Source organism: Polypterus senegalus, chromosome 10, assembly GCF_016835505.1.
Source record: "Polypterus senegalus isolate Bchr_013 chromosome 10, ASM1683550v1, whole genome shotgun sequence".
Taxonomy (NCBI): domain Eukaryota; kingdom Metazoa; phylum Chordata; class Cladistia; order Polypteriformes; family Polypteridae; genus Polypterus; species Polypterus senegalus.
In genome coordinates this window covers 129,083,759-129,107,582 of record NC_053163.1, presented here as the reverse complement: position 1 = coordinate 129,107,582, position 23,824 = coordinate 129,083,759, and the positions used below count along the sequence as shown (strand labels likewise).

At 39.4% G+C, this 23,824-nt stretch overlaps 1 protein-coding gene and 1 long non-coding RNA gene across 7 annotated transcripts in view; both read left to right on the top strand.

The window, feature by feature from the left end:
* Nucleotides 1–12,628, top strand: part of LOC120537574 (NACHT, LRR and PYD domains-containing protein 3-like) — a 57,716-nt gene extending 45,088 nt beyond the window's left edge. For all 6 annotated transcript variants that reach the window (XM_039766614.1, XM_039766616.1, XM_039766610.1 and 3 more), the window contains 5 exons: nucleotides 345–518; nucleotides 1,002–1,175; nucleotides 2,624–2,797; nucleotides 7,691–7,864; nucleotides 12,174–12,628. In XM_039766614.1, the coding sequence (XP_039622548.1) occupies nucleotides 345–518; nucleotides 1,002–1,175; nucleotides 2,624–2,797; nucleotides 7,691–7,864; nucleotides 12,174–12,273 (796 nt within the window). In that variant the 3' untranslated portion in view covers nucleotides 12,274–12,628. The remainder of the gene's footprint in view (nucleotides 1–344; nucleotides 519–1,001; nucleotides 1,176–2,623; nucleotides 2,798–7,690; nucleotides 7,865–12,173) is intronic.
* A 2,183-nt stretch (nucleotides 12,629–14,811) lies between these two features.
* LOC120537573 lies at nucleotides 14,812–23,511 on the top strand. Its single transcript, XR_005635347.1, has 4 exons — nucleotides 14,812–15,939; nucleotides 18,044–18,204; nucleotides 23,064–23,378; nucleotides 23,472–23,511. It is a non-coding gene; the product is annotated as an uncharacterized LOC120537573 (long non-coding RNA).
* The last annotated feature ends 313 nt before the right edge of the window (nucleotides 23,512–23,824 follow it).

The window sequence follows — 23,824 nt, the reverse complement described above, 5'->3', positions numbered from 1 at the left end:
TGTCTCATTTCCAAACTGTTTCCTTATTTCATTAAAATCTCTAAAAGCTTCATGTACAGGTAAGTCTAATGTATAAAAAGGCTTGCATTAAGAACTTGGTATAAAAAAAATACTTTTAAAAGCATCTGTCATTTACACACAGAAAGGAAAATAAGCCTAAGCATTATAGTTTAATCTGTTTACAAGTTACAAGTTTAGACAACTAAAGAAACCAGTCCCGTGGCTGTTTGTGAGTCCTCCATTATTGACTGATACCGAAACCTCTCTCTAGAAATGCCATTTATTTATGTGAACACACTTTCCTGTGAAAGAATCTTATTTTGTTTTCATTTTCCCACATTTAGAATGGCATTTTGTCAGCTCACACATGAGTGTTGCACGTCTTTCTCTTCAGCTCTTTGTGTAGAGCATTCACTTCTGATGGAACTGGAGCTGGAAGGAAATGAACTGGGGGATGAAGGAGTGCATCTTCTTTGTGAGGGGCTGAGAAAGCCAAACTGTAAATTGGAGAAACTTTGGTGAGCAAAGCTTTTGTCTTGATGTCGTTAACAAATTCATTTAACTGTGCTACAAGCTTTACAAACCAACTATCTAAACAGGCTGGCAGCTCAAAACATTTATTCATGTTGTAATTGAAAAGGAATTACAGTTACAGTGCAAATAAGTAAAAATATCAATAGTTACAATTAAATATAAAGTGTAACTAAAGCTTAGAAGACAATTCCTTGTCAGAATTCTGTGTATTAGTCTTGGCAAGAAAGAAGAGCAAACACAATATAAGTGGTATGATAAAATGCTGTGTTTAACCATAAGAGATATTTTAAAGGCCACATTGTAGCATCATATACTAAGATTTAAACCATATGGGCTGCTGTATCCAGAATGAATTGAGAACCTAACAAAGCCATAAACGAGCATTCTGTGTTTTGTAAGGTGTATGGCTCTCAGTCTTGTTCCACAATATCAGAGGTCAATTTATCGTCTTTTTCTCATCAATACAGGCTGGATAAATGTGGTCTCACATCTGGATGTTGTGGGGACCTCTCCTCAGCTCTCTGTACAGAACACTCACGTCTCACCGAGCTGCACCTCGGAGATAATAAACTGGCAAATTCAGGAGTCCAGTTACTGTGTGAGGGGCTGAAAAGCCTAAACTGTAAATTAGAAAGACTGAGGTGAGTAAATGATGTTAACTGGCAAAGCCAATAATGTTAAAATCTGAGCATAGATAAATATGAGCGTCAAGTCTGACTTGGAAGTGATAGACCTCATGTTTCATTTGTTACAATTAGCATAGTATTAGGTTGTAGTAAATTCATTCAAAAAATGGTGAGAGTTGTAGAGTATTAATTTTAGGACAGAGAGGTAAGTTCATACCCTGCACAACTTTACAATTTATAGAATGATATTGTAATTTGTTCAGTCATTTTAAATAGTCTGAATTTGAGCTTCAGATTACTGTACATCATTTTTAGTCATCAGATGTTTTACAATAACAAAGTATAATTTGGTTAAATACTATGGTAAGAAATCCTTTGAGGTGTTTCTGTAGTTTGTGGTACTAAAATGGGAACACATAATATTTAGACATTCTTGCTCTACTCTTATAAAAAGACTTCATGTGTGCCATTGAATCACCCACGTTAAATGGCACCACCTGCCTACAATGTTCACATTTTGCATGGTAGATGCATAGTGTCCTGTTTTCCCTTTTTCTGGTCATACCGTCCAGTAAGAAGCAGGATTCATCAGAGTAAACAATGATCTTCTCATCCTGTAGTGTCCATTCTTTTTGTCTGTTAGTTTCACTTCACATTTTTGTCTTTCCCCCTGACAGCGCTAAAGATAAGTGGGCTTTACAGGCACCATGCCCCATCCTATATACAATGAGTTCCTCACTGAGTGCCTCAATTTGCATCACTCTTGTACATCACTTGTCAATGACAAACTGTAACCCATCTGCTAATCTGCACATAATGTCAGCCTCTGTAGACCCTCTTCATCAGAGGCATTTTTCTAGTCCCCCAACTTTTATACGGAGTTCTTCTGTGAAGAAAACACAGTAATATTCATAATCTTCTGTTCTGATATGCAGCATGTCGCATTTTTTTAAAAAGTACTGCAGTCCTCCATGGTAATGTGAATGAGAGTATAAATAAAACTGATTTTACTGCTGTGCCACAGATTAGATGAGCTACTGTATGTAGCTGTAGAATAGAACACAGATCAACAGAGAAGTGTGAAGAAGGCTTTAGGAAGTAGTAGTACTTTTATGTAGCTACAACCTTTAAAACATTCAAAAAATCTTTAGTCTAGAGTTTCACAATTGTAAAGTCGCCTGTGAAATGAATTATAGCTTCAGTTTCGCAAAACTTTATGTGAATCAAAACTAACCAGTTTCACTCTTAACTTTTTGTGGCTATTCATTTGATATCCTGCTCTTTGCTTTACCTTGTGTTGACTTTTTTGGTTATTTGATGATTGAGGTGAGAGGAGCAGAAAAAACCCAATTGTGGTTCTGCTTCAATTCTGGTAAAAGCATGGATATATCCAAATGAGTTCATCTGCTTATCTGTGTGTCCAAATAATGAACTTTTATTTCCACCTTCTCTGTTTTCTACAGACTGGACTCCTGTGATCTCACATCTGAATGCTGTAAGGCTCTCTCATCAGTACTTTGTAGAGAACGCTCATGCTTAAGTACATTGGAGCTAGGACAGAATACACTGACGGATTTAGGAATGGGCCTGCTGTGTGAGGGGCTGAAAAACCTGAACTGTAAATTACAGACACTAAGGTGAGTGAACTAACTGCATTTGGGTATATGGGTGTAAAAGGGGGCTTTTGTGAATTTATAAATGAGACTGTTAAGGTGGTACAAAGTAAATCATAAGTACAGTCTCTGACTGTGACAACCAAAGGACTACCGTCAGCCATATAGAAGCTGAGGAAGTCCACGATGCCTTGTGGTACATTGTATGCTCTGTTGTTGGTGAATTCTTGTAATTTTTTATTATACTTCATTTCTGACCTCTTGCTCTGTTTTTCAATGTTTCTGGATTTGTGTATTGGGGCTTGTTTGCCACTGGATTGCCTATTTGTCTTGAATGCAACTCCTTCAAGATCAATGCTTTTTTGCTCATATAAACTTCCTTTTTCTACAGACAATTTTTGTATAATAAATATTTTTATTTATAAAGATTCTTTGTGAGCCCTGTGTTTTTACAAGCCAAAGGCTGATGGATTCTTTTTGTGGGGCTGTTTGCTGCTGCTTTTGGGACTTTATGCAAAGATTGTCCCAAGTTTATGACACACACAGTGGTGATAAGCAGGAACTCTAGTTTTTTTTTATTATTTGCTCAGTTTCAGTAAATCATATATTGTGCCCTGCTTTTTTTAGATTTATTTATCTTTCTATTATAAAAAAAAATCTTGAGGAGGGAGACAGGGAGACGAGACGTGATCTTCTCGGAAGACAATTTGCGAGAGACACTTTAACTTGCTCCCAGCTCTTAAAACAACAAGTGGCAAGCAAAACATGCAGCTCGCCAGCAGTAGAAAGCTAGCAGATGATCCGACCGCTTTTCCTTGCGTGTGTTCAGCCACTCTAAACACAACGCGACTGCCAGAGACGTAAAGTGGCAAAAATACAGCTGTTGTACAGGCTTTGAAATGATCGGGCAACGCAACAAGCAGAACAGGCATCTCAACCGGCAACAGAAAGACAGCAGATGATCCGACTGCTTCTCCTTAGTGCGTGCTCAGCCCAAATCCCTTACCCCACCCCACCCCGCCAAATTCACAAAGTGAGCAGCAGAGACACGAAGTGGCAAAAAGGACAGCAGGTGTACAGGCTTTAAAAAAATTGACGCGCAGCGCGACAGCAGCAGAAAGACAGCATATGATCTGACGGCATCTCCTTAGCATGCGTTCAGCCGCCACCGTTCACACAACCCGAGCAGCGTTATATTTCCTGCGAAAAAGAGATTTAACCACACCCGGGTGCCGGAAATAAAGTACAAGTATTGTTTTTACAATGTCACGTGAGACAAGGTAGTGAGACATCATTTAAAACAAGTCCACGCACATCTAGCAGCAGTTGTTGGATTGCTTTTGGCAGACACGCTTCATGTGCTTCCAGCTCTTAAAACAATGACAAGCGACAAGCAAAACACGCAGCTCGCCAGCGGATGATCCAAACGCTTCTCCTTAACGTGCGTTTAGCCACCCTAACAACCCCCCTTCCCCCCCTTTACAACGCAATCGGCAGAGACACAAAGTGACAAAAGGACAGCTGCTGTACAGGGTTTGAAATGATTGGGCAGCGAGACAAGCAGAGAAGGCAGCTCGCCAGCAGCAGAAAGACAGCAGATGATCCGATGGCATCTCCTTAGCGTGCGTTCAGCCGCACCACCTTCACAACGCGAGCAGCGTTATACGTCCTGCGAGAAGGAGATGTAACCACACCCGGGCCCGGAAATAAAGGACAAGTATTATTTTTACAACGTCACGCTAGACAAGGCAGTGAGACCTCATTTAAAACAAGTCCACGCACGTCTAACCTAGCAGTTGTTGGATTGCTTTTGGCAAACACGCTTCATGTGCTTCCAGCTCTTTAAACAATGACAAGCGACAAGCAAAACACACAGCGTGCCAGCGGATGATCTGACCGCTTCTCCTTAGCGTGCGTTCAGCCACCCTAAACCCCCCACCAACCCCACACACACAATGCAATCGGTAGAGACACAAAGTAACAAAAGGACAGCTGCTGTACAGGGTTTGAAATGATTGGGCAGCGAGACAAGCAGAGAAGGCAGCTCACCAGCAGCAGAAAGACAGCAGATGATCCGATGGCATCTCCTTAGTGTGCGTTCAGCCGCACCACCTTCACAACGCGAGCAGCGTTATACGTCCTGCGAGAAGGAGATGTAACCACACCTGGGCCCGGAAATAAAGGACAAAGTTTTAAAGTAAAAGTGAAAATAATGCATATGTAACAATTCCCATGAAAATAATCTCTTTAAATTGTATATCTGGTAAACCAAACTCAGGGGTGGGTGAGCGAAGCGTGCAGAGGGCAGAGCCCCCTAGTATTTATATAGATTTATATATTAAATAGATCTATTGGAGATCAGCAAGTAAAGTCATTCGTCTTGAGCCATTCTGAGTAGAAAAAAAGCTTTCCTAAGCTTATATAGGCATAGATAAGAAATTACAAATAGAGAGTGATTAATCATCCAACAATTTATCACATGGCCAGACTCCTCACCATCTTTTAGGAGTGTCTGGAAGGAGTCTTTTTCTCTATAATAGCAATATATATATATGTAAACATATGTATTAAACTGGTATATACAGTGGTGTGAAAAACTATTTGCCCCCTTCCTGATTTCTTATTCTTTTGCATGTTTGTCACACAAAATGTTTCTGATCATCAAACACATTTAACCATTAGTCAAATATAACACAAGTAAACACAAAGCGCAGTGTTTAAATGATGGTTTTTATTATTTAGGGAGAAAAAAATCTAAACCTACATGGCCCTGTGTGAAAAAGTAATTGCCTCCTGAACCTAATAACTGGTTGGGCCACCCTTAGGAGCAATAACTGCAATCAAGTGTTTGCGATAACTTGCAATGAATCTTTTACAGCTCTGGAGGAATTGTGGCCCACTCATCTTTGCAGAATTGTTGTAATTCAGCTTTATTTGAGGGTTTTCTAGCATGAACCGCCTTTTTAAGGTCATGCCATAGCATCTCAATTGGATTAAGGTGAGGACTTTGACTAGGCCACTGCAAAGTCTTCATTTTGTTTTTCTTCAGCCATTCAGAGGTGGATTTGCTGGTGTGTTTTGGGTCATTGTCCTGTTGCAGCAACCAAGATCGCTTCAGCTTGAGTTGACGAACAGATGGCCGGACATTCTCCTTCAGGATTTTTTGGTAGACAGTAGAATTCATGGTTCCATCTATCACAGCAAGCCTTCCAGGTCCTGAAGCAGCAAAACAACCCCAGTTAGGTTATTTTTTAACAAGGGGGCAATTACTTTTTCACACAGAGCCATGTAGGTTTGGATTTTTTTTCTCTCTAAATAATAAAACCATCATTTAAAACTGCATTTTGTGTTTACTTGTGTTATATTTGACTAATGGTTAAATGTGTTTGATGATCAGAAACATTGTGTGTGACAAACATGCAAAAGAATAAGAAATCAGGAAGGGGGCAAATAGTTTTTCACACCACTGTATGTATACATATATAAAAATATACATACAAATTTATTGGCACCTGCGTAACTTTATTTCTTAACAGTCATTTCACATTTGAAGTAAAGGAGTATTGACACCAAAGTGAAAGAGGAATTTTAAAAAGGAAATAACCAGGAAATTAAATTTAGTCAGTACTCAATCTCTCATCAAATTCAAAATGTTAATCAGAAAACAAAAACCCCTTTACCAAAAATTAGTTCAAATAACCAGGCAAAAACACACAAATAAGAATCATACACCAGCACTCAGGTTTTTATCCTTAATTACAGATAATCTACCTGTTGGCCCTTATACAGTCATTTTGGTGACATTACACACCACACATTTCCAAGTCACCCAAGGTAAGATCAACATGATAACTATAGATAATGGTGGTGCCCATAATCAAAGAAAATGGCATTGTAGAATATAGAGTGAAATTATTCAATATTTTATTGGCAAATTTTGGATACAAAATAATGCAGAATTCAGTTCCTTGGTGTAAAAGCCCCAAACTATATATATTTTTAACCAGAAAATGATACAGGAAAATTTAAGAAAATGCTAATCATAACAGGGTTGTGATATGGAGTACCAAACCAGGCAGATGTGAGGTCTCAGAAATAGAGCCATAAAGCAGGCCGGGAACCTCACAGGCCAGCCCAGAGGAAGCATGGCCAGTTCATCTTACACAGAATTACTATATACTGGCTTCTGGCCCAGTAAGCCATGGAAATAGAAATAAAAAAATGTTGCCCTAACCCTAACCCTATATGTATATAAAATTCCCAAAATATGCAAAATGCCCTACAAGAGAGGGGATCACTGCTGGTTTGTAGACACAAAAGGTAATACAGAATCCTTATACAGTATATGAGAAGCTTTATTTGGGAAAAAATGGAAAATGCAAGGACATCCTCAAAAACAGAGAGAAAGGAATTACATAAAAGTCAATTTTGAGGTAAATAAGTCCAAATCTGCAAAGTATGAGAGAAAACCAGAGACAGAAGCAAAATAAGTTAAAGAAACCAATATATCTAACAAAAACAATCCTCACAGAAGTAACTTCTACACAGGCCAAATGCTCAAGTTCTAGCTGCTGTTTCTGGCTGGGAATAAAAAGCCATAAGGTGGATCAAGCAGCTGTGATGTCAGATTGACCCCACCTTCTGGGATTCCACCTTTAACATACATGGAATGGAGGCAACCAATTAAAACCATGATTACCAACATAACAGATAATACTAAAATATGAAGAATGATATTCTGAAAACAACTGTAAACCATGACATGCACATCAAATTCAGACCCATTACATAACAAAGAGATGGATGTTGCTCAATGTTTGTTTAAATGCATTTTTTATCCTTCTTGTGAAGGTTTATGACCATTCAACATCTTGTCTGACTGCCTCAGTAACTCAGGTTGTCCTCTCATTTTTACAGATTGTGGTCATGTGGTCTAACTTCCAAATGTTGTGAGTGTCTGTTATCAGCTCTTTGTGCAGAACACTCACATCTGACTGTGCTGGACCTGGCAGAGAATAATCTGAAGGATGCAGGTGCAGGCCTGTTGTGTGAGGCACTGAGAAACCCCAACTGCAAGTTAGAGAAAGTGAGGTAAGTAAACTCAAAGCAGCTGGGCAAGATAGGGTGCTGCTAAAGGATTTATTATTGAATGCATTATTGATGTTGAGTGTAAGAACCTGCTGATTAAAATGTGTTGAAGTCGCTTCTTAGAATGTGCTAGGGCTAACGATTTTAAAACCTGCTACAAACTGATTTTTCTTTGTCATAGCAATTTAATTCAATTCAGTTTATTTTGGCACTTCACAAGTTCTCAGGTAGAATGCAAGTACAGATTTATCAAATTACTAAATACAGAATTAAAGCACATAAAGACACAGATTCTCTAAAAACACAGAAAACAAAGCGGAAACTACTTAAAATAAATGGAAACCAACAATATCCATTCATTAATTAATCATTGAACTATGTTCCTCAGTTGAGAGGAAAACAAAAATTTCAGTCAGAAGCATCCCTGAATAAAATAAGCCTCTGATTGTTCCACAGTCAATCGCAGGAGAGAAAGTCAAATACAAAGTCAGACACAGTAGCAGTCTTGGAGATCTCAACCAACTTTCTGCCCACCCACTTCTCAGCATCCTCTTGTACAGTCTGTGCTGGGCCATCCAATATGTTGAAAGACTCTTTCCATCAGATGATTCCAAGGCTCCCATTATCTGAGATGACTTTTCTATGTATAGCAGAAGAGCTTGGCAGTAGACCAGTGACACCAAGTGCCATATCACCATACCAAGAAGAGAAACTGAATAATGCAGGGTTAGTAATTGCTTATAAATGTAGCTTTACTAATATTTATGTACAAATAACAAGCAAATAGAGCTACATCATGCACAGCTAATCAGCAGCTCTAGTCAGGGTATGTAAGACTAAAGTAGTAAGTCTTCAACCTATGTTTAAAAACTGAGACTGATTGGGCATATCTTATATAAACAGGCAGATCATTTGACAACTTTAGTGCCCTGCAATTAAAAGTAGGAATGGAAGCGAGAACTTGAGCAATCAAGTACCCAAAAGTGTACTTGTATACTCCCCAACCTGACCTGACCTCATACTGAAAAATGTGTGGGCAAATACTCCACAGTGAAATATGGAGATATATTACAATATTTCTGAATTGAAATTCAAATCCTTTTAATTTGCGCCAATTGAGCACACAATTGAATACAGCATGTTGCATACACCATGCTCTGTCATATCACAATACATTTTTAATTAACAAATGAGTGATTTGTGAGAAACAGTGGCAGAGTCTCTGAAATGACACATTAGCACAGTGGGCCTGCAAGTTGTCACTGGCTGCCACAATATTAGATCAGAAACATAAGTATCTTAAGTTTCTTGAGTATTGACTAAGTGTAATAGACAAATTGAAGGAGCTTCGCAGCACAGTTCCAGACTGATTCCATTATGAAAATACTTTCTCATCAATTTGGTTCCAGATACGCTGAAATGAATCATTAGTATTGGCCGCAGTATTAAACACTCTTCTTGGAAAGCATTAGGGCAAAATGGATGAAGTACAACAAAGTGGGTTAAAAAAAACTGCTTCAGTAAGCCATCCATTACACCTTGGCAAGACCCTCTGCTGTGACTGAAGGTGAATCAAGATTGCTACAAAATGTTGAGCGTCTTTGCAAAACGTACTCTTTGTGTGCTTACACTACTCAGCTGCTCCGGCTGAGCAGATTTTCTCAGCCACTGGATTAATTGTCAATCAAATTCATGTTTGCTGGTCACCGGAGTTTGTAAATAGATTGATCTTTTTATATAATAACATATAGCATAGACACAATTACCCTTTCTTTTCAAATTTTGAGTTACCTTACCCGATTGAATGTTCAGTGGTCCAACAGTTCATAGCTAGTTTTGCATTTTACTGAAAGCATAATGTGCACATTGTGGTTCACACTTTCAGTAAATAAAAAAAGGAATAAATGAAAATTCAATAAATAATATTTAAAATATGTTTTATCTGTGAGCTCTCTAACCATGTTATCAAATCCCTAACTTTTCTCTCTCTCTCTCTCTCTCTCTTTTTCTCTCTTTATGATCCCACCCACATCCACCAAACTCCAATCACATTTACTCATTTTTTACCATGTTGGGTTCTCAAGCAGAAAAAATCAATAGAATGCACACCCCTAACTAACAGCTCGACCTTCCACTGTTTTTTATTAACCCTTGGAATCTTACATAGACTGGCATCTTGAGATCTTATTGTGTGATCTGGTTTGTAAGTAGTGATAAGTTCAGGGAAGTAAGCAGGGCCTGGGCTGTTTAAAACTTTATATGTAAGAAGGAGGATTTTGAAATCAGCTTTAAGCTTAATCTGGGTGCCATTATTTGAACTTTTTATAATTCTATTAATGTTGAATTAACTGAAACTGCATAAAGAACAATGGGCACGTTTAAGGTTTTTATATCCACAGTTAAGAGAATATGATTCTTTATTCTTATGGCTAACCATGAGTTGGTTATTCCTTTTTAGCCAATCATTTCCTGATTTAGTTAAATCATACAACTGTGAAAACATAGTACTTTACTGCCACTTACATTGTACAGTAGATCACTTTTTAGAGTAACTGCTGCCTTTCACTTCTTTTGCTATTAAACAATACAAATAATTTAGTTGCACCACATCTTTGGGCTTCACAGAAAAATGTGGTGAATTATCAATTAACTTCTTATAAAATTTAAGAGGCTGTGGAATCAATGTCATGTAGAAATGATTTAGAAGGATCCACAGCCGAACTTCATAAAATTTATTCTTCTCAACTAAAGCCACCATTACAGTCAATGTTTTTGAAGCTTCAGAATAATCCCTCTGTAAAAGTTTACTTCGGTTATCCATACTTACGGAAGCTTTGAACTGCACAGTGAAAAAAATTGAGATTGCTCTTATCTTGTATGTACATACATATGTGATATCTGATGTGTACATGAAAGCACCTACGAGATGTTTTCACATATGTACGAGATACTTTTACATACGTACGAAATGTTTTAACGTTCGTATGAGATACTTTCATGTACGTACGAGATAAAGTTAAATTAAAAAAATTACAAAAGTGCGCTTCAGGGCTACCTAATTACGCCTTTACCAAGGCTATGGAGCTCAGTTTGACCTCACTTCCATCTCTTGTAGTGCTGTCATATAAAAAGCAGACAGTTGGGCTTTTATTTATTAAAGGAGTGTGGGATGGTTGGAAATGGGTCTAACTGTAGCCTGCAATATCTATGATGTACGTCAGGTAATGCCCGCAATGTCAGTCACGAAATGCCCATCACATGCCCCATTACACTATGGTTAAGATTAGGGTTGTGGGAGGGTTATCTGACTCAAAAGGTTTAGGTATGTGCTTTATGTTTACAGTTATCCGTCTGCACACTCGTACGGAGCCCCTGAGGGGATATGGTGTACTTTTTTTTTTTTCCCTGGGAAGAAATTTGGTGCATACAACTTACTATCTCATGCCCACCATTTATATATCTCTTACCCACCACTTAGCATAGCCTGAGCACCAGGTAACTTTAAGGTCGCACCAGCTAATACATACATTCAGATGAGCACTAAATACCATTGCATGCTACTGCACATCATTTTCTGGAAAGGGGACATATCACTAAACAGTTTGATGTTTTCATCTCACAGTTACATTACACAGAAAGGGATATTATTAGGTTTATAAAAGCAGGTTATACATTCAAGCCCAGGTTGTTGGATCCGTGACACCTGGGAGTACTTCCAGTGTCCCATAAGCATGTTCTGAAAGCACTTCCTGGTGAGGCGGAAGCCCTATGAAGAAGGGCTCCCCAGTCCCTGTAGCACTCCCTGGTGTCACCCATGGAACCCAACAGGGCTGAGTCAGCAAAATACAAGTCCCATGATGCCTTCTAAGAATCCAGTGCCCCACTGCAACCCAGGAGGGCTGCCATCTAGGGATCCAGGGAGCCCTGTGCACACTGAATTACATGCATATATACAAGAAATTCAGGTTTGGGCCTAAAATGTGAATAGGCATGAAGTTCTATTCTAATCTCATTATTAACACATAATGTAAATTCTGATCTAGTTACCCATGGAGGTTATTCTGAATAAGACTGCCTACTTTCACCTGTTCTTTATAATTTAGCACTTAATAACGTGATATAGGCTAACACATCCTATCAGGCATCTAGGAACCTCCTGAACCCTCTGCACAAGTTATATCCATTTTTATATGCTAAATTAGTTCACCATAATGTATGTACCAGACCCCAGGCTATGTGGAAAAAGAATGATTTTATAGCATTATGTCAGTGTTTGTAGTGTTCATAATTTTTATTCCTTTCCTGTTTGCAGGTTTAAAAGCATTGGGATTAGCAAAACTAAGAAGAACCATCTGAAATCCTTACAGGAGGAGCTGAGTTCATCTGGACGGCACATAAAGATCATTACATGAGATGATCAGCTAAAGTCTATCAGGTCTATGTATCCTGGTGGATATGACAGTATTGTCATAACACTGAACATTTTTTAAATAAATGAGAGAAAAAGGAAGGACCACAATATTAGAGCATTAGAACAATATAAACAAGAACAGGCCATTGAGCCCAAGAAAGCTCACCAGTCATATCCACTTAATCTTCTAAAATGACAACTACTTGGTCTTGGGATTAATAAAGTATCTATCTATCTATCTATCTATCTATCTATCTAACTTATTACATCTGTCTATTGCTCTGTATGTGAAGAAAAACATCCTAATGTTTGTGTGAAATTTACCTTTAACAAGTTTCAAACTGTTACCCCATGTTGTTGATGAACTCATTTTAAAATAACAGTCTCAATCTATTGTACTAATTCCCTTCATAATTTTAAACGCTTCAATCATGTTTCTGCTCTTAATCTTCTTTTGATTGAACTGAAGAGATTCAGCTCTTTTAATTTTTCCTCATAATTCATTCCCTGTAGCCCTGCAATGAGCCTAGTTGCTCTTCTCTGTACCTTTTTTAGCACTGTTGTGTCGTTTTTGTAGCCTGGAGACTAAAACTGCGCACAGTACTCCAGATGAGGCCTCACCAGTCTGTTATAAAGCTTGAGCAGAACCTCCTTGGACTTGTACTCTACACATTGCACTATATTATATTAGCTTTCTGAACTTTGTTTGGCAGCTGGCAGTGTCAAGTTCACTATGTGTTTGTGACACTGCTAGTCCGCTCCTTGCCCCCCGCTCCTTGCCCCCTCTTTCATTTTGGAAGCCTTTTGAACCCGATACTGTGAATACCATAATCGAGATGAGCTTGGCAGATGAGGACAAAACACATGGTGGATGGGGATGGTGAGAAGCACTTTTATTAAAAATCTCAGAATCAAAGTGTTCCAAAAACTGTAGTTGTTCCATGAATTAATAATCCATAAAAGTAGTGAAAGTGGAGGTTAAAACAATGTCAATGTGTATGCATTAAAATCAGAGGTTAAAACACAGGCAGGAAACGTTTTTTAAAAGCACTAGCCTCAGTGCCCCTTTAAAAACTGACTCCTCCTTGTCTTATCCTTTCCCGGATCTTGCAGACCAAGGAGAAGTCTACCAGAAGACTCAGACAACCTTATGCCCTGTCCACGTCGCCACTTCCTAGGGGAGCCACCGAGCCCTGCTCCGCTCATACCGCTGCCCATTTGTCGGCACCTCCCGGAACAGCTCCCTGTCCTCCCACCGCTGCCAGTCTGTCAAGCACTTCCTGAGCACAATTGTCACTCCTGCTACTTGGTCACACAGCAGGAGTCACCATTCAGCCCCCTCCTGAGTGTTGGCCACACACGCTTCTTCCTGGGGCTCTATACATGTCCGTCTACCTCCTTTCCTCGGAATGTCTCTCTCTCTCACACTCCTTCCTCTCTTCTTCTCACTTTAGCTTCCATCCTTTGTTCTTCTTTTTGTCTCTTTTTATGATTCTCCACCCCTCGCACTCACACTTTCCTTTTTTAATGGGGAAATGGCACGGCTGCAGCAATTGGAAGCTCCTGATGCAAATTAGTGTCGTGGGCGACCCTGCACCTGTGCATGAAGTGCAGGGCCGTCCACTGTTGCATTGCACATGGGAACTGCTCTCGCCACGCTACCACGAAACACCGCACCAGCACAAAGATGCAAGTGCTGTGATTGTTTACTTTAAATGCTGCCAAACAGCCGCAGACCTCATTTTACCATAGACTGCCAAATCCATCTCATAACATTTTTGCTCCCTATGTGTATTATTTTACACTTACTGACATTAAATTTCATCTGCTGCAAATCTGCCTAAGCCTGTATGCTGTCCAAGTCCCTCTGTAATGATTCAACACATTCCAGATTATCTACCAATCCACCTATCTTAGTATCATATGCAAACTTAACCAGCTGATTACTTATATTCCTGTCCAAATCATGTTTATATATATATATATATATATATTTATATTAGAAATAGCAGTGGCCCTAGCACTGAACCTGTGGAGCACCACTCTAAATGTCAGCCAATTCTGATAGGGTTCCTTGCACCATCACCCTCTGCTTCCTGTGCCTGAGCCAATTTCACACTCGTGCTACACAAACACTCATGTGGCACCTTATCAAGTGCTTTCTGAGAATTAAGAAAAATAATATCCTAAGCTCCACTTTGATCATATTCTGTTGTTGCTTCTTCATAGAATTCCAGCATGTTAGTAAAGCGTGACCTCCCTCTTTTGAACCCAAGCTAGACACTTCAGTAAAACTCCTGTTCTTGGCACGTGTTGCTCAATATGTTCCTTAATAATTCCTTCTATTAAATCACATGTGATGCACATTAAGCTTACTGGCCTATAGTTGCATGGATCTATCCAGTCACCCTTTTTATATAATGGGATAATATTTGCCTTTTTCCAGTTCTTTGGAATTTTCCCAGTGCACAGTGACTTCCTAAAAATATGCGTCAAGAGTTTATATGTGTACTTGATAACTCGAGGATAAATATTATTGTACTTGATAACTCGAGGATAAATATTATGGACACATGTTTGAAAACATATGGATAAAGTTCTCAGAAAATGAAAATTCACAATGTGATAAATAGCATTAACAAGCCATATAATTAAAATCTAAGTTTCATTATTTGCTAAGCCTGGCTTCCAATTATGAAACTGGATGGAATGAAAACCTGGTGCCTCTGCAGACCTCCGGGACTGGAGTTGAGTACCCCTGCTCTAGACTTCAATGCCACACAGTCTTTGACACTTTTCACTTAAAATAAATAACATATTCAGACAATTCTTAGTAGAACACAAAAGCACATGTTAACAAGGTACTTTTTACTTATAACACAGTAGGCTTTTTTAACATTGAAAAGGAATAAAGCATCTTTGTAGAAGTCCTCAGTCACAGTAATTAAGGTCTTAGGTTAAAGACCTCAAGTTGAATTGTAATTCACTTCAAGATAAGTTCTGCTCCTTCCTGCTACAGTTCCAAGCTCTGTTTGTAAAACAACTGTGTGGATTGTTGTACTGCGGCAGTGTACTTCGGATGGTTTTCACTGTAGAAAGGTGCCAGATGAAATAAAAGATTTTACTTGTACATTTGATTTCCTTTTTAAAAGACCAAATATGTCATCAATGAAATATTTTCTATGGTAAAATAATATAATTTAATATTCCCTTTTCTTACAAAGCTTATTTTCAATAATTTCGATTTCTTAAAGAATTTTCCAGTAGCAGTTATGTAATGGGGCCAGTAAGCCACAAACAATCCCTAATAATGACAGGCATTTGGTTGTCTTTGGTTCTCTACTGCACTTCCTTCCCACGAGTGAGGTGTCGCGTTTTCATTTGAATTGATCTGCTGGATGTCAGACTCGTTCTCATATACTGTATTTACTTCTGGGGCACCTTGGCCGTTATAACTTTTATGTTTTTTCTGTGACATTAGAGAAAGCCAAGACAGAGACATTAATGAATTATGAAGGTTACACCTTGGTGGTGTGGTACGTAACAGGTCCAGGAGTCTGGATTCAATCCCTTATGTCTGCCTCAGCCACTGGAAAGAAAAGGAAGAGTGTAGCAGTAGGGGGCGCTGTTGCTCCCTTGAACCCTCAGGTACCACGCCAAACACCAGGTAAAAGCACAATACTTATTATTTTTATTATAATAATGTGCACTAAGCACCCTCCACTCCACACTACTCATACAATACACAACAACTAATATAATACTCTCCTCCTCTCCCAGACACTTAGCCACCCTTCCTCCCAGCTCAGCTCAGTGTCTGGGATTTCCCATGGTCCTTTTATATCTTCTGACCCGGAAGTGAATCCACCATACAGTCCATGAGATTCCTTATCACTTCCGGGTCAGATACAAATTCCTTTTATTCACCCTGGAAGCACGTTGTTCCTACTGTTCATGTGACCAGGACGTACTTCCGAGTTATAGGGCACGTAGCACTCCCCAAGCCTCCCTACAGCAGCTCCTGGTGGTCCCCATGGTATCCAGCAGGGCTGTTTATAAAAACTACAAGGTCAATAAGACCCTGCTGGAATTCGGGGAACCGCCCTGCTGCTGGGAGGGCTCCATCAGGCGGCTTGGAGGTGTGGGCCGGAATATATGGCCGGCCATCCTTCACAAGAGAAAAAGTGTAGAACTCTAGAATTTAAGAATACAGTAAAGGCATATGGAAAAATGAAAACACTAACAAACCATAAAATAAAATATTTCATCATCAGCAAGGAGTGGCTTCTAATTAACAAATTTGGTTGGAACAACAGCTGCAGCCCTCCAGGACTGAACTTGAGAAACCCTGTACTACACTAACAGCTTTTACTGTGGTATTGTTCCTTCCTGCTCTGCCCTGTTTGCTTGCTGCTCTCACCTTCTTTCTTTTTGCTCTCTCAACATTTCTTCAAACGTAGTCTCTTTCCTGCCCACCATGATCTGTCACTGCTCACTTTGATTTCAGCCTGGCCATTGTAGTCCTTTGATTCCATATGGCTGGTGTACTATGACCAAGAGGTTATGATGGATCACCAGTTGAAACATAAATTCTGTTATAATTGTTGGCCATCATTTTCTTTGTAACAACCTGTCATAGTCTGCCATCTGTCTGCGTGTGCAGGATTACCAGACCCATTGCCCTTTCTTTTAAATTGCTTAATCCTGATGCGCTCATTTTCCTGTTGCTCCTGAAGTGCTGCAGCCTCTTGTTCCAGTACCAGGAACCTCCAAACTCACCAAGCACAACACAACCTGGGCAATGGAGGCTGGGTGGCCAACGCCTTAACTGGGCCCTGTAAGATCCCTTTGTCTCATTGAAAAGCACCTCCGATACAAGGGTTTCCTTTTATTGATTAGCATTTAATTTAAATTGATTTACCCAAGGAAGTTAAACCATAACATTTCCAAATCAATGAACACTTACTGGGGGAAAAACATAATTTCTTTCCTCATTGATTTGCTTTTTTACTTTATATTATCTAAGAACCATGATAAATAGGCCCATGCATTTACATTAAGCAGCAGCAAAACCAAAAAATGACGTCCTTCGAAATGCTCTTGTGGTTTTTTCAATGTGGCCCCCTAGTGGCTAAGACATTAAAGTGTGTATACTGTAACAAAGTGTAGGAAATTGTAGCATAAGGAAATTACATCTGCATCAGGAATAAACTACTGTTTGTCCCCAGGAAAAATAGTTCAATTTATCTCATGAGAACTGTTGCACTCCAGATAAAGATGGGCTGTTTAGCCAAGAACTGAGCTGTTGAAAGCCAAATGGAAAGTCAAACCATTCGTCTGTCTTTATAGATCATTTGAATTAATGTAAGAATTTCTGTAGCATGTGTAATATCTCCATAGGCATGTTTGGTCTTACATTAATACTAATGTTATGGTGAATCCTTCAGGGTTATTTTCAGAAAGGTATATTTATGCATATTAAATAATGAAGCAGACCCCAGGTATGCTTTCCAAAAGGTAAAGCCATGGTTGTTATGGCATACAAAGTGTCAACCTGTTTCCTGTGTTTCTTGGAAGCAAATGGAACTGGTGTTAAATTTTGTGATGATCTTGCGCTCGCACATTTGGATAAGCTTTGGTCTCTGATGGACTTTAGGCTCTTAGTGTATGAAAAGCGTAAGTTTGGGTGTACAAAATAAACATAAATCGTTCTGTCCTTCTTCATGCATATCAATGACTTTCTAGCATTCTTTATTTTTCTGTTTTTATAGTTTTATTAGGGGGTTCACCCCCTGCTCGCTTCGCTTGCCAACCCCCTCAGGCCTGCGCTACGCTCCAACCACTTCACATCCCTGCTGCTCGTGTTGTGAAGAGGGGGGCTGAATGCACCCCAAGGAGATGTGGTCGATTCTACAAAGCCCCCTCTTAAAAGGTGATACAATTGGGAACAAGTACAGGTTTTTTTCTACCTCTTCTTTGTTTGATCAGCTACTGGCTTGCTGCTGCTGCCATGCCACATGATCTCCATCTCGCACGGCGCTTCGAACATTTAAAAGCCTGTACAGCAGCTGTCCTACTCTTTTTCTTTTATTTCCAGCCCTGGGCATGGTCAAGTCTCTTGGCAAAAAGTCTTGTCTCGAGTTCTTGATATTTTTTAATTTATAATTTAAAAACAGAATAAGAATCTGAAAATATAACATCACATTAAAGTTCGATAAATTCTGAAAAGAATGATACCAAACATATTGAACTGATTATTTGCCAGCTATCCAAGTAATTAATGCTGAAAAGATATAACCTCTTACTGTGTACATATTCTGAAACCCAGCTTTTGAGGTTTGCAGTATGAATATTCATATACATTGTCCTTTGTAATGTTAGGGACAAAGACTCATTCTTCCTTGATTTACCCCACTCTGCTCCATAGTTTTACAATTCAGACGTGATGAAAGTGCACATCGCAGACTTTCATTTCATTTCAGGTTATTTGCATACATTTTGGTCACTTTTTCTACATGGTCCCCCATTTCAGGTCACCATAATGTTTGGGAGAGCTGATGTCATGGGTGTTTGTGATTCCTCAGGTGTGTTTTGTGACTTCATAAGATACCTCGGCCTGCTTCGACCCTTTAGAGTCTCTTTTTGCCTTTGTTCAACATGATGACAAAAGCTGTGAAAGTCAAAGAAGCCTTAATGAGGCTGAAAAGCAAGAATAAAACCATTAGAGACAGGTGTAAAACCTCAGGATGACCGAAATCAACTGCCTGAGTTATCAGTAATTGCAGAGGGACTTGTAGGCCAAAGAAGACCTCCACTGCTGATGACATTCACTATGGTAAAGAAAAAGCCACAAACGCCTGCCCGACAGATCAGAAACAGTCTTCAGGAGGCAGATGTGGATGTGTTAAAGATGACTATCTGCAGAAAACTTCATGAGCAGAAATACAGAAGCCATACTGCAAGATGCAAACCTCTAGTTACCCACAAAAACAGGATGGCCAGATTACAGTTTTTCAAAAAGTACTTAAAAGCCCCTACAGAATTCCGGGAAAAGGTCTTGTGGACAGACAAGACAAAGACGAACCTGCATCAGAGTGATGGCAAGAGCAAAGTGTGGAGACAAAGCAAAAATGCATAAGATCCAAAGCAGACCACCTCATCTGTTAAACATGGTGGGGTTGTTATGGCTTGGGGCATGTATGGCTGCCACAGGTCCTGGCACACTTATCTTCATTTATGATGGAACTGCTGACGGCAGTGGCATAATGAATTCTGAGGTGTATAGAAACATTTGATCTGCTCAAGTCCCAGTCAATGCCTCCATACTCATTGGACAGCGCCTCATCCTACAACAAGATAATAATGTAATGATCTCAAGCGTACTGCTGAGGCAACACTGGAGATTTTCATAGAAACAAAATGGAAAATTCTAGAATTTCCAAGCCAGTCACTCGATTCAAATCCAATTGTGCATTCATTCCATATGCTGGAGAGAAAACGTAAAGGAAAAAAGCAGATGTGTCATTAAAACTTTTGAATGCCAAAATATGTTTACACCTTCAATTGCTATTGATATATAAGCAGAAGCTCCACCAGAAAATGCCATACAGTGTGGGACCAGTTTTGAAGATGTCCAAGTGCTTTTGACAACCTGTAGTGTCATTGATTTTAAAATTTTACATTTTATTTTTTTTACCCACACAGACAAAATTAAATTTAATCTTATTAGGACAGTTAACATCAAAGTACCTTCTCTTCTTGAAGTGTATCATCTTAAAACAAATATTTTGCTCAAGATGAAAAGGGTGAACTTAACACTTACAAGGAGGTAATTAACATCAAATCATCTCCTCTTCCTGATGTGTACAGTACCTCACTTTTAAAACATCTATGCAAACAAAGTAGAAGACCAGGATGATGCCTCAGGCTGTATTGATTACTTTACAACCTGCAAACACATGAACACACCTAGTACTAGGAATTACTAAATTGGTTCACAGCTTGGGGAAGGAAGAAGTACCAGACATACTTAAAAGATCAAAGACTGTAAGCAAAGTCATTTATCATATGGACATCAAATCAAGAGCTGCCCAACGACATTCATCTTTGACACTTTTAATGAGCTTTTTCTAAAGACTATTTATATCCAGACCTTGCTATCTATATTTTTTGTACTGTCCTCTACTGGTATTAGTGTTCTTTAATAAATACCAAGTTGCTTTTAACTTTCTATACTTTGTCTTTATATCTAGAGTGATGGAAGTAATAAGATAAATATTTAGAGCACCTGGAGCAGAAAGAATTTGCCATATGATCTGAACTATGGGGTTTATTGGCTGAGGTCAAAAAGCTTCGTCCAATAGTGAACTGTGCATTAAAGTAAGACATCAGTGGTTGATAAATAGCCTATAGCTAAGGATGTTGAGCCTTTGTATGTTTAAGTATATTCTTGGAGACCAAAGTAATATTTAGGTCTGAGATATATCCAAGACATCACACACTGTTTGTACTAATGATAAGTAAGTCTCTTGAAGTGTCAGCAAGTAACAGGCTGTGTTTACGTCACTCATGCGGTACTTTTGTGGTTAGGGTCTGTGTGTTTGTGTGTATCTATATGTGTGTGTGTTAATCGTAAGGTACGAGAGTAGACTAACCTGGTAACGAACATGAGAAAGTCAAGGGAAATACCACAATAATACACATCCTGAGTTTGTGAAAAGTCTGTTTTGCAGCCTCGTGTGTCAGCATTAAATCAGTTCTTCCCTCCGGAAACCCAGCTCTCTCTGTGCCTTATGTTTATTCCTTTTCAAACATCTACAATGGAAACAGTGTGAACAGCAATCAGCATCTGTCTGACTGTCTAATCCTAACCCTAAACCTAACTCTAACATGCAGGGTACATCCACGATAGACATCTATTACGTACTTGTATCATATTTAGATGAGTTATCAGATAAAATTAATTTAAGCAATTAAAAAAATCAGATACGAGAAAAAAATCAGGATAGAGTCGCATTTAGCTGCAGGATGAAATAAAAGACTCTTTTGTTGAGACTGGCATTTTTATGTCAACATTAGCATCCAAAATTATGTGAAACTCGGTAAAGCACCACATATGAGAAATGTTATGTTATGTTAAATTGGGGTTGTAGCATAAATGCTTGTGTTTGAGGTGGTGGGCCCATCTCTGTTATTGCGGAGGGGTTGGGTGGTGTGTGATCGCGATCTTTGCGCTATGCCACTGCTCAAACCACGGTTTAGCCTGACCTGTCTATGCTTCCTCGCGGGTTGCCCCATTTTGGACTCTGCCAGCCAGGGCTCTGCTTTTGTCAGTTGTGTCCTCCCCTGCCTTTCATGGAACTTAATCAGTTGTAATTGTAGTTTAATTATATACAGTAAGAGATTGGGTCTGTCATATAAAGGGGGAGCAATGTTTCTAAGCCCTGTTGTAGCAATGAGCTTGTCAGCCACAGCATTAGACGCTTGTTGTATTTCTGGTTACTCCTGTTTCGTGGCTGATCTCGATTGTTATATTCAGACCATTGGCCTCGTTCTTTTTAACATACCATTTGTTTTAGTTTAATTTCTGGGTTTTCTGTGAGTTGAGGCAGCAGTTTGCCTTATTCAATTTTTTTCATGGCGGTTTGGTTTAAACTGCTGTTTTCTCTTTCACTATATAAATAAGTTAATTCAGGGTTTTGGGGGATAATAATTGAAAAGACATTCTTTAGAGTTAAGGATTGTTTAATTATGCTATTGGACTGGTTAGTTCTGCTAATTAGACAGTAATGACATCCCGAGGTATAATAACCTGTATCTGTGCAGTCTCACTGCTTAATTATCTATTTGGGTAATTAGCTGTCATTATTAACTGTGAAGGTAGCTTGGCTTTCTTCTATTTAGTTGTTCATTTACTAAGCCTTGTAGTCTTCATTATTTGGGTATTGTTGCTTTGTACGGCAACTCTAAAAAATACAATCTTCTGTTATTTAAAATGGCTTGCCTTTTTAGCGGCTTATCAGACAGAATTGACTAAAGTATGGAGTCCAATGACACAACAGAGTTAATGGTGAGAGTGAGGAGTTAAGCATCCCATAGACAAGGCTGGGTGGAGGTTTACTTCGCACGCCAGGACAGCCGAGCTGTGTGTACGGTTCAGGTTTACTGTTGTGCATGTGCAATACATTTAACCAACCCCATAGCACCGGCTTGCACATATTTCATATTTTTTATCTGTTGAGATATTTTTGAATGTTTCTTCTTTCTTCGTTGGTGGTGTCCAGGGCTGATGTTTCAGTACATGACAAGTTGTTTTTTTCTGCATCAGGGGGCATTCAATCAAATAAACCTGCAAAAGCACTGGCTTCATTGTTGGGTCCGGCCCTTAGGAATTGCACTTTTATATTCTTACTGATTAAAATACAATATTATAGGGAACTGAAGTCTGCGCCAATCCAACCCCCCCACGTCTTTACATTTACTTATTTGGTTGACACCTTTATCCAAGGCGACTTATAACATTTAAAATGCAATTGATTCCATTTGTTTTGATTTTCTAGTTGAACCACAGGCAGGTGAAGCGACCTGTCACACCGTTTCAGTAGCAATATATGAAGCCAAGATCTCAGGGTTTAAAGTTCAAAGCCTCAAACACTACGTTACATTGGATTAAGTGGTGCCTCGCATGTGCCACCATGGATCACCCTCTGGGCTTGTCTATAGTAGGTACTACCCCCCTGTGCCAAGAGGGGGCACTCACGCTAACCTTCTTCTCTTCTTTCTCCTCAGCAGCACCGACAAGATGCCCAGGGAGACAATTGACTTCGCCCATTTTGGTCTCCTGCCTTTAAAACCTGCCACTGCCCTTTTTATCTCATTGTGACTTTATTAAATGCTGACGACCGGGTTGGAGCTTCAACCTGCAGTTATTCGACCACAATGAGTTGCAGAATATTATGCCTATAATTAAATACATTTGTGTCAAGATACACTAGTGGGGCTCATTTATACCAACAGCACTATGCCTGTATAATACTTCACTGCGACTGAGACTGCCACATCTGAAGTTTTCGTTCTTTTTAATTTTCTTGCATTATAGGAATTCTGGTTTGTGCATTTATTTATTTATTTATTTATTTATTTATTTATGTGTGGAGTCAGTCAGGCACTCATTATCCAACCCGCTATATCCTAATACAGGGTCATGGGGGTCTGCTGGAGCCAATCCCAGCCAACACAGGGCGCAAAGCAGGAAACAAACCCTGGGCAGGGCACCAGCCCACCACAGTGTGTGTGGAGTTCTTTATTTGAAAAACTTCTCTAAAAGTAAAAGTTCTATCTATCTATCTATCTGTCTATCTATTGTCGCAGATGGCTGAGGGGGCGATCCAGCCGGGATGCCTTGGAGGACCAGAGGAGGGCTTGCGCCTCACTCAGACCATGTGGGGGCGACCACTCTGGTGCCTTTAGTGGCCACGGGTACAGTGCTTTGAAGCTCAACCCTGTAGGGGGCCGTGCTCACCACATGGGGGGCGCCCCAATGTCTTGGGGAC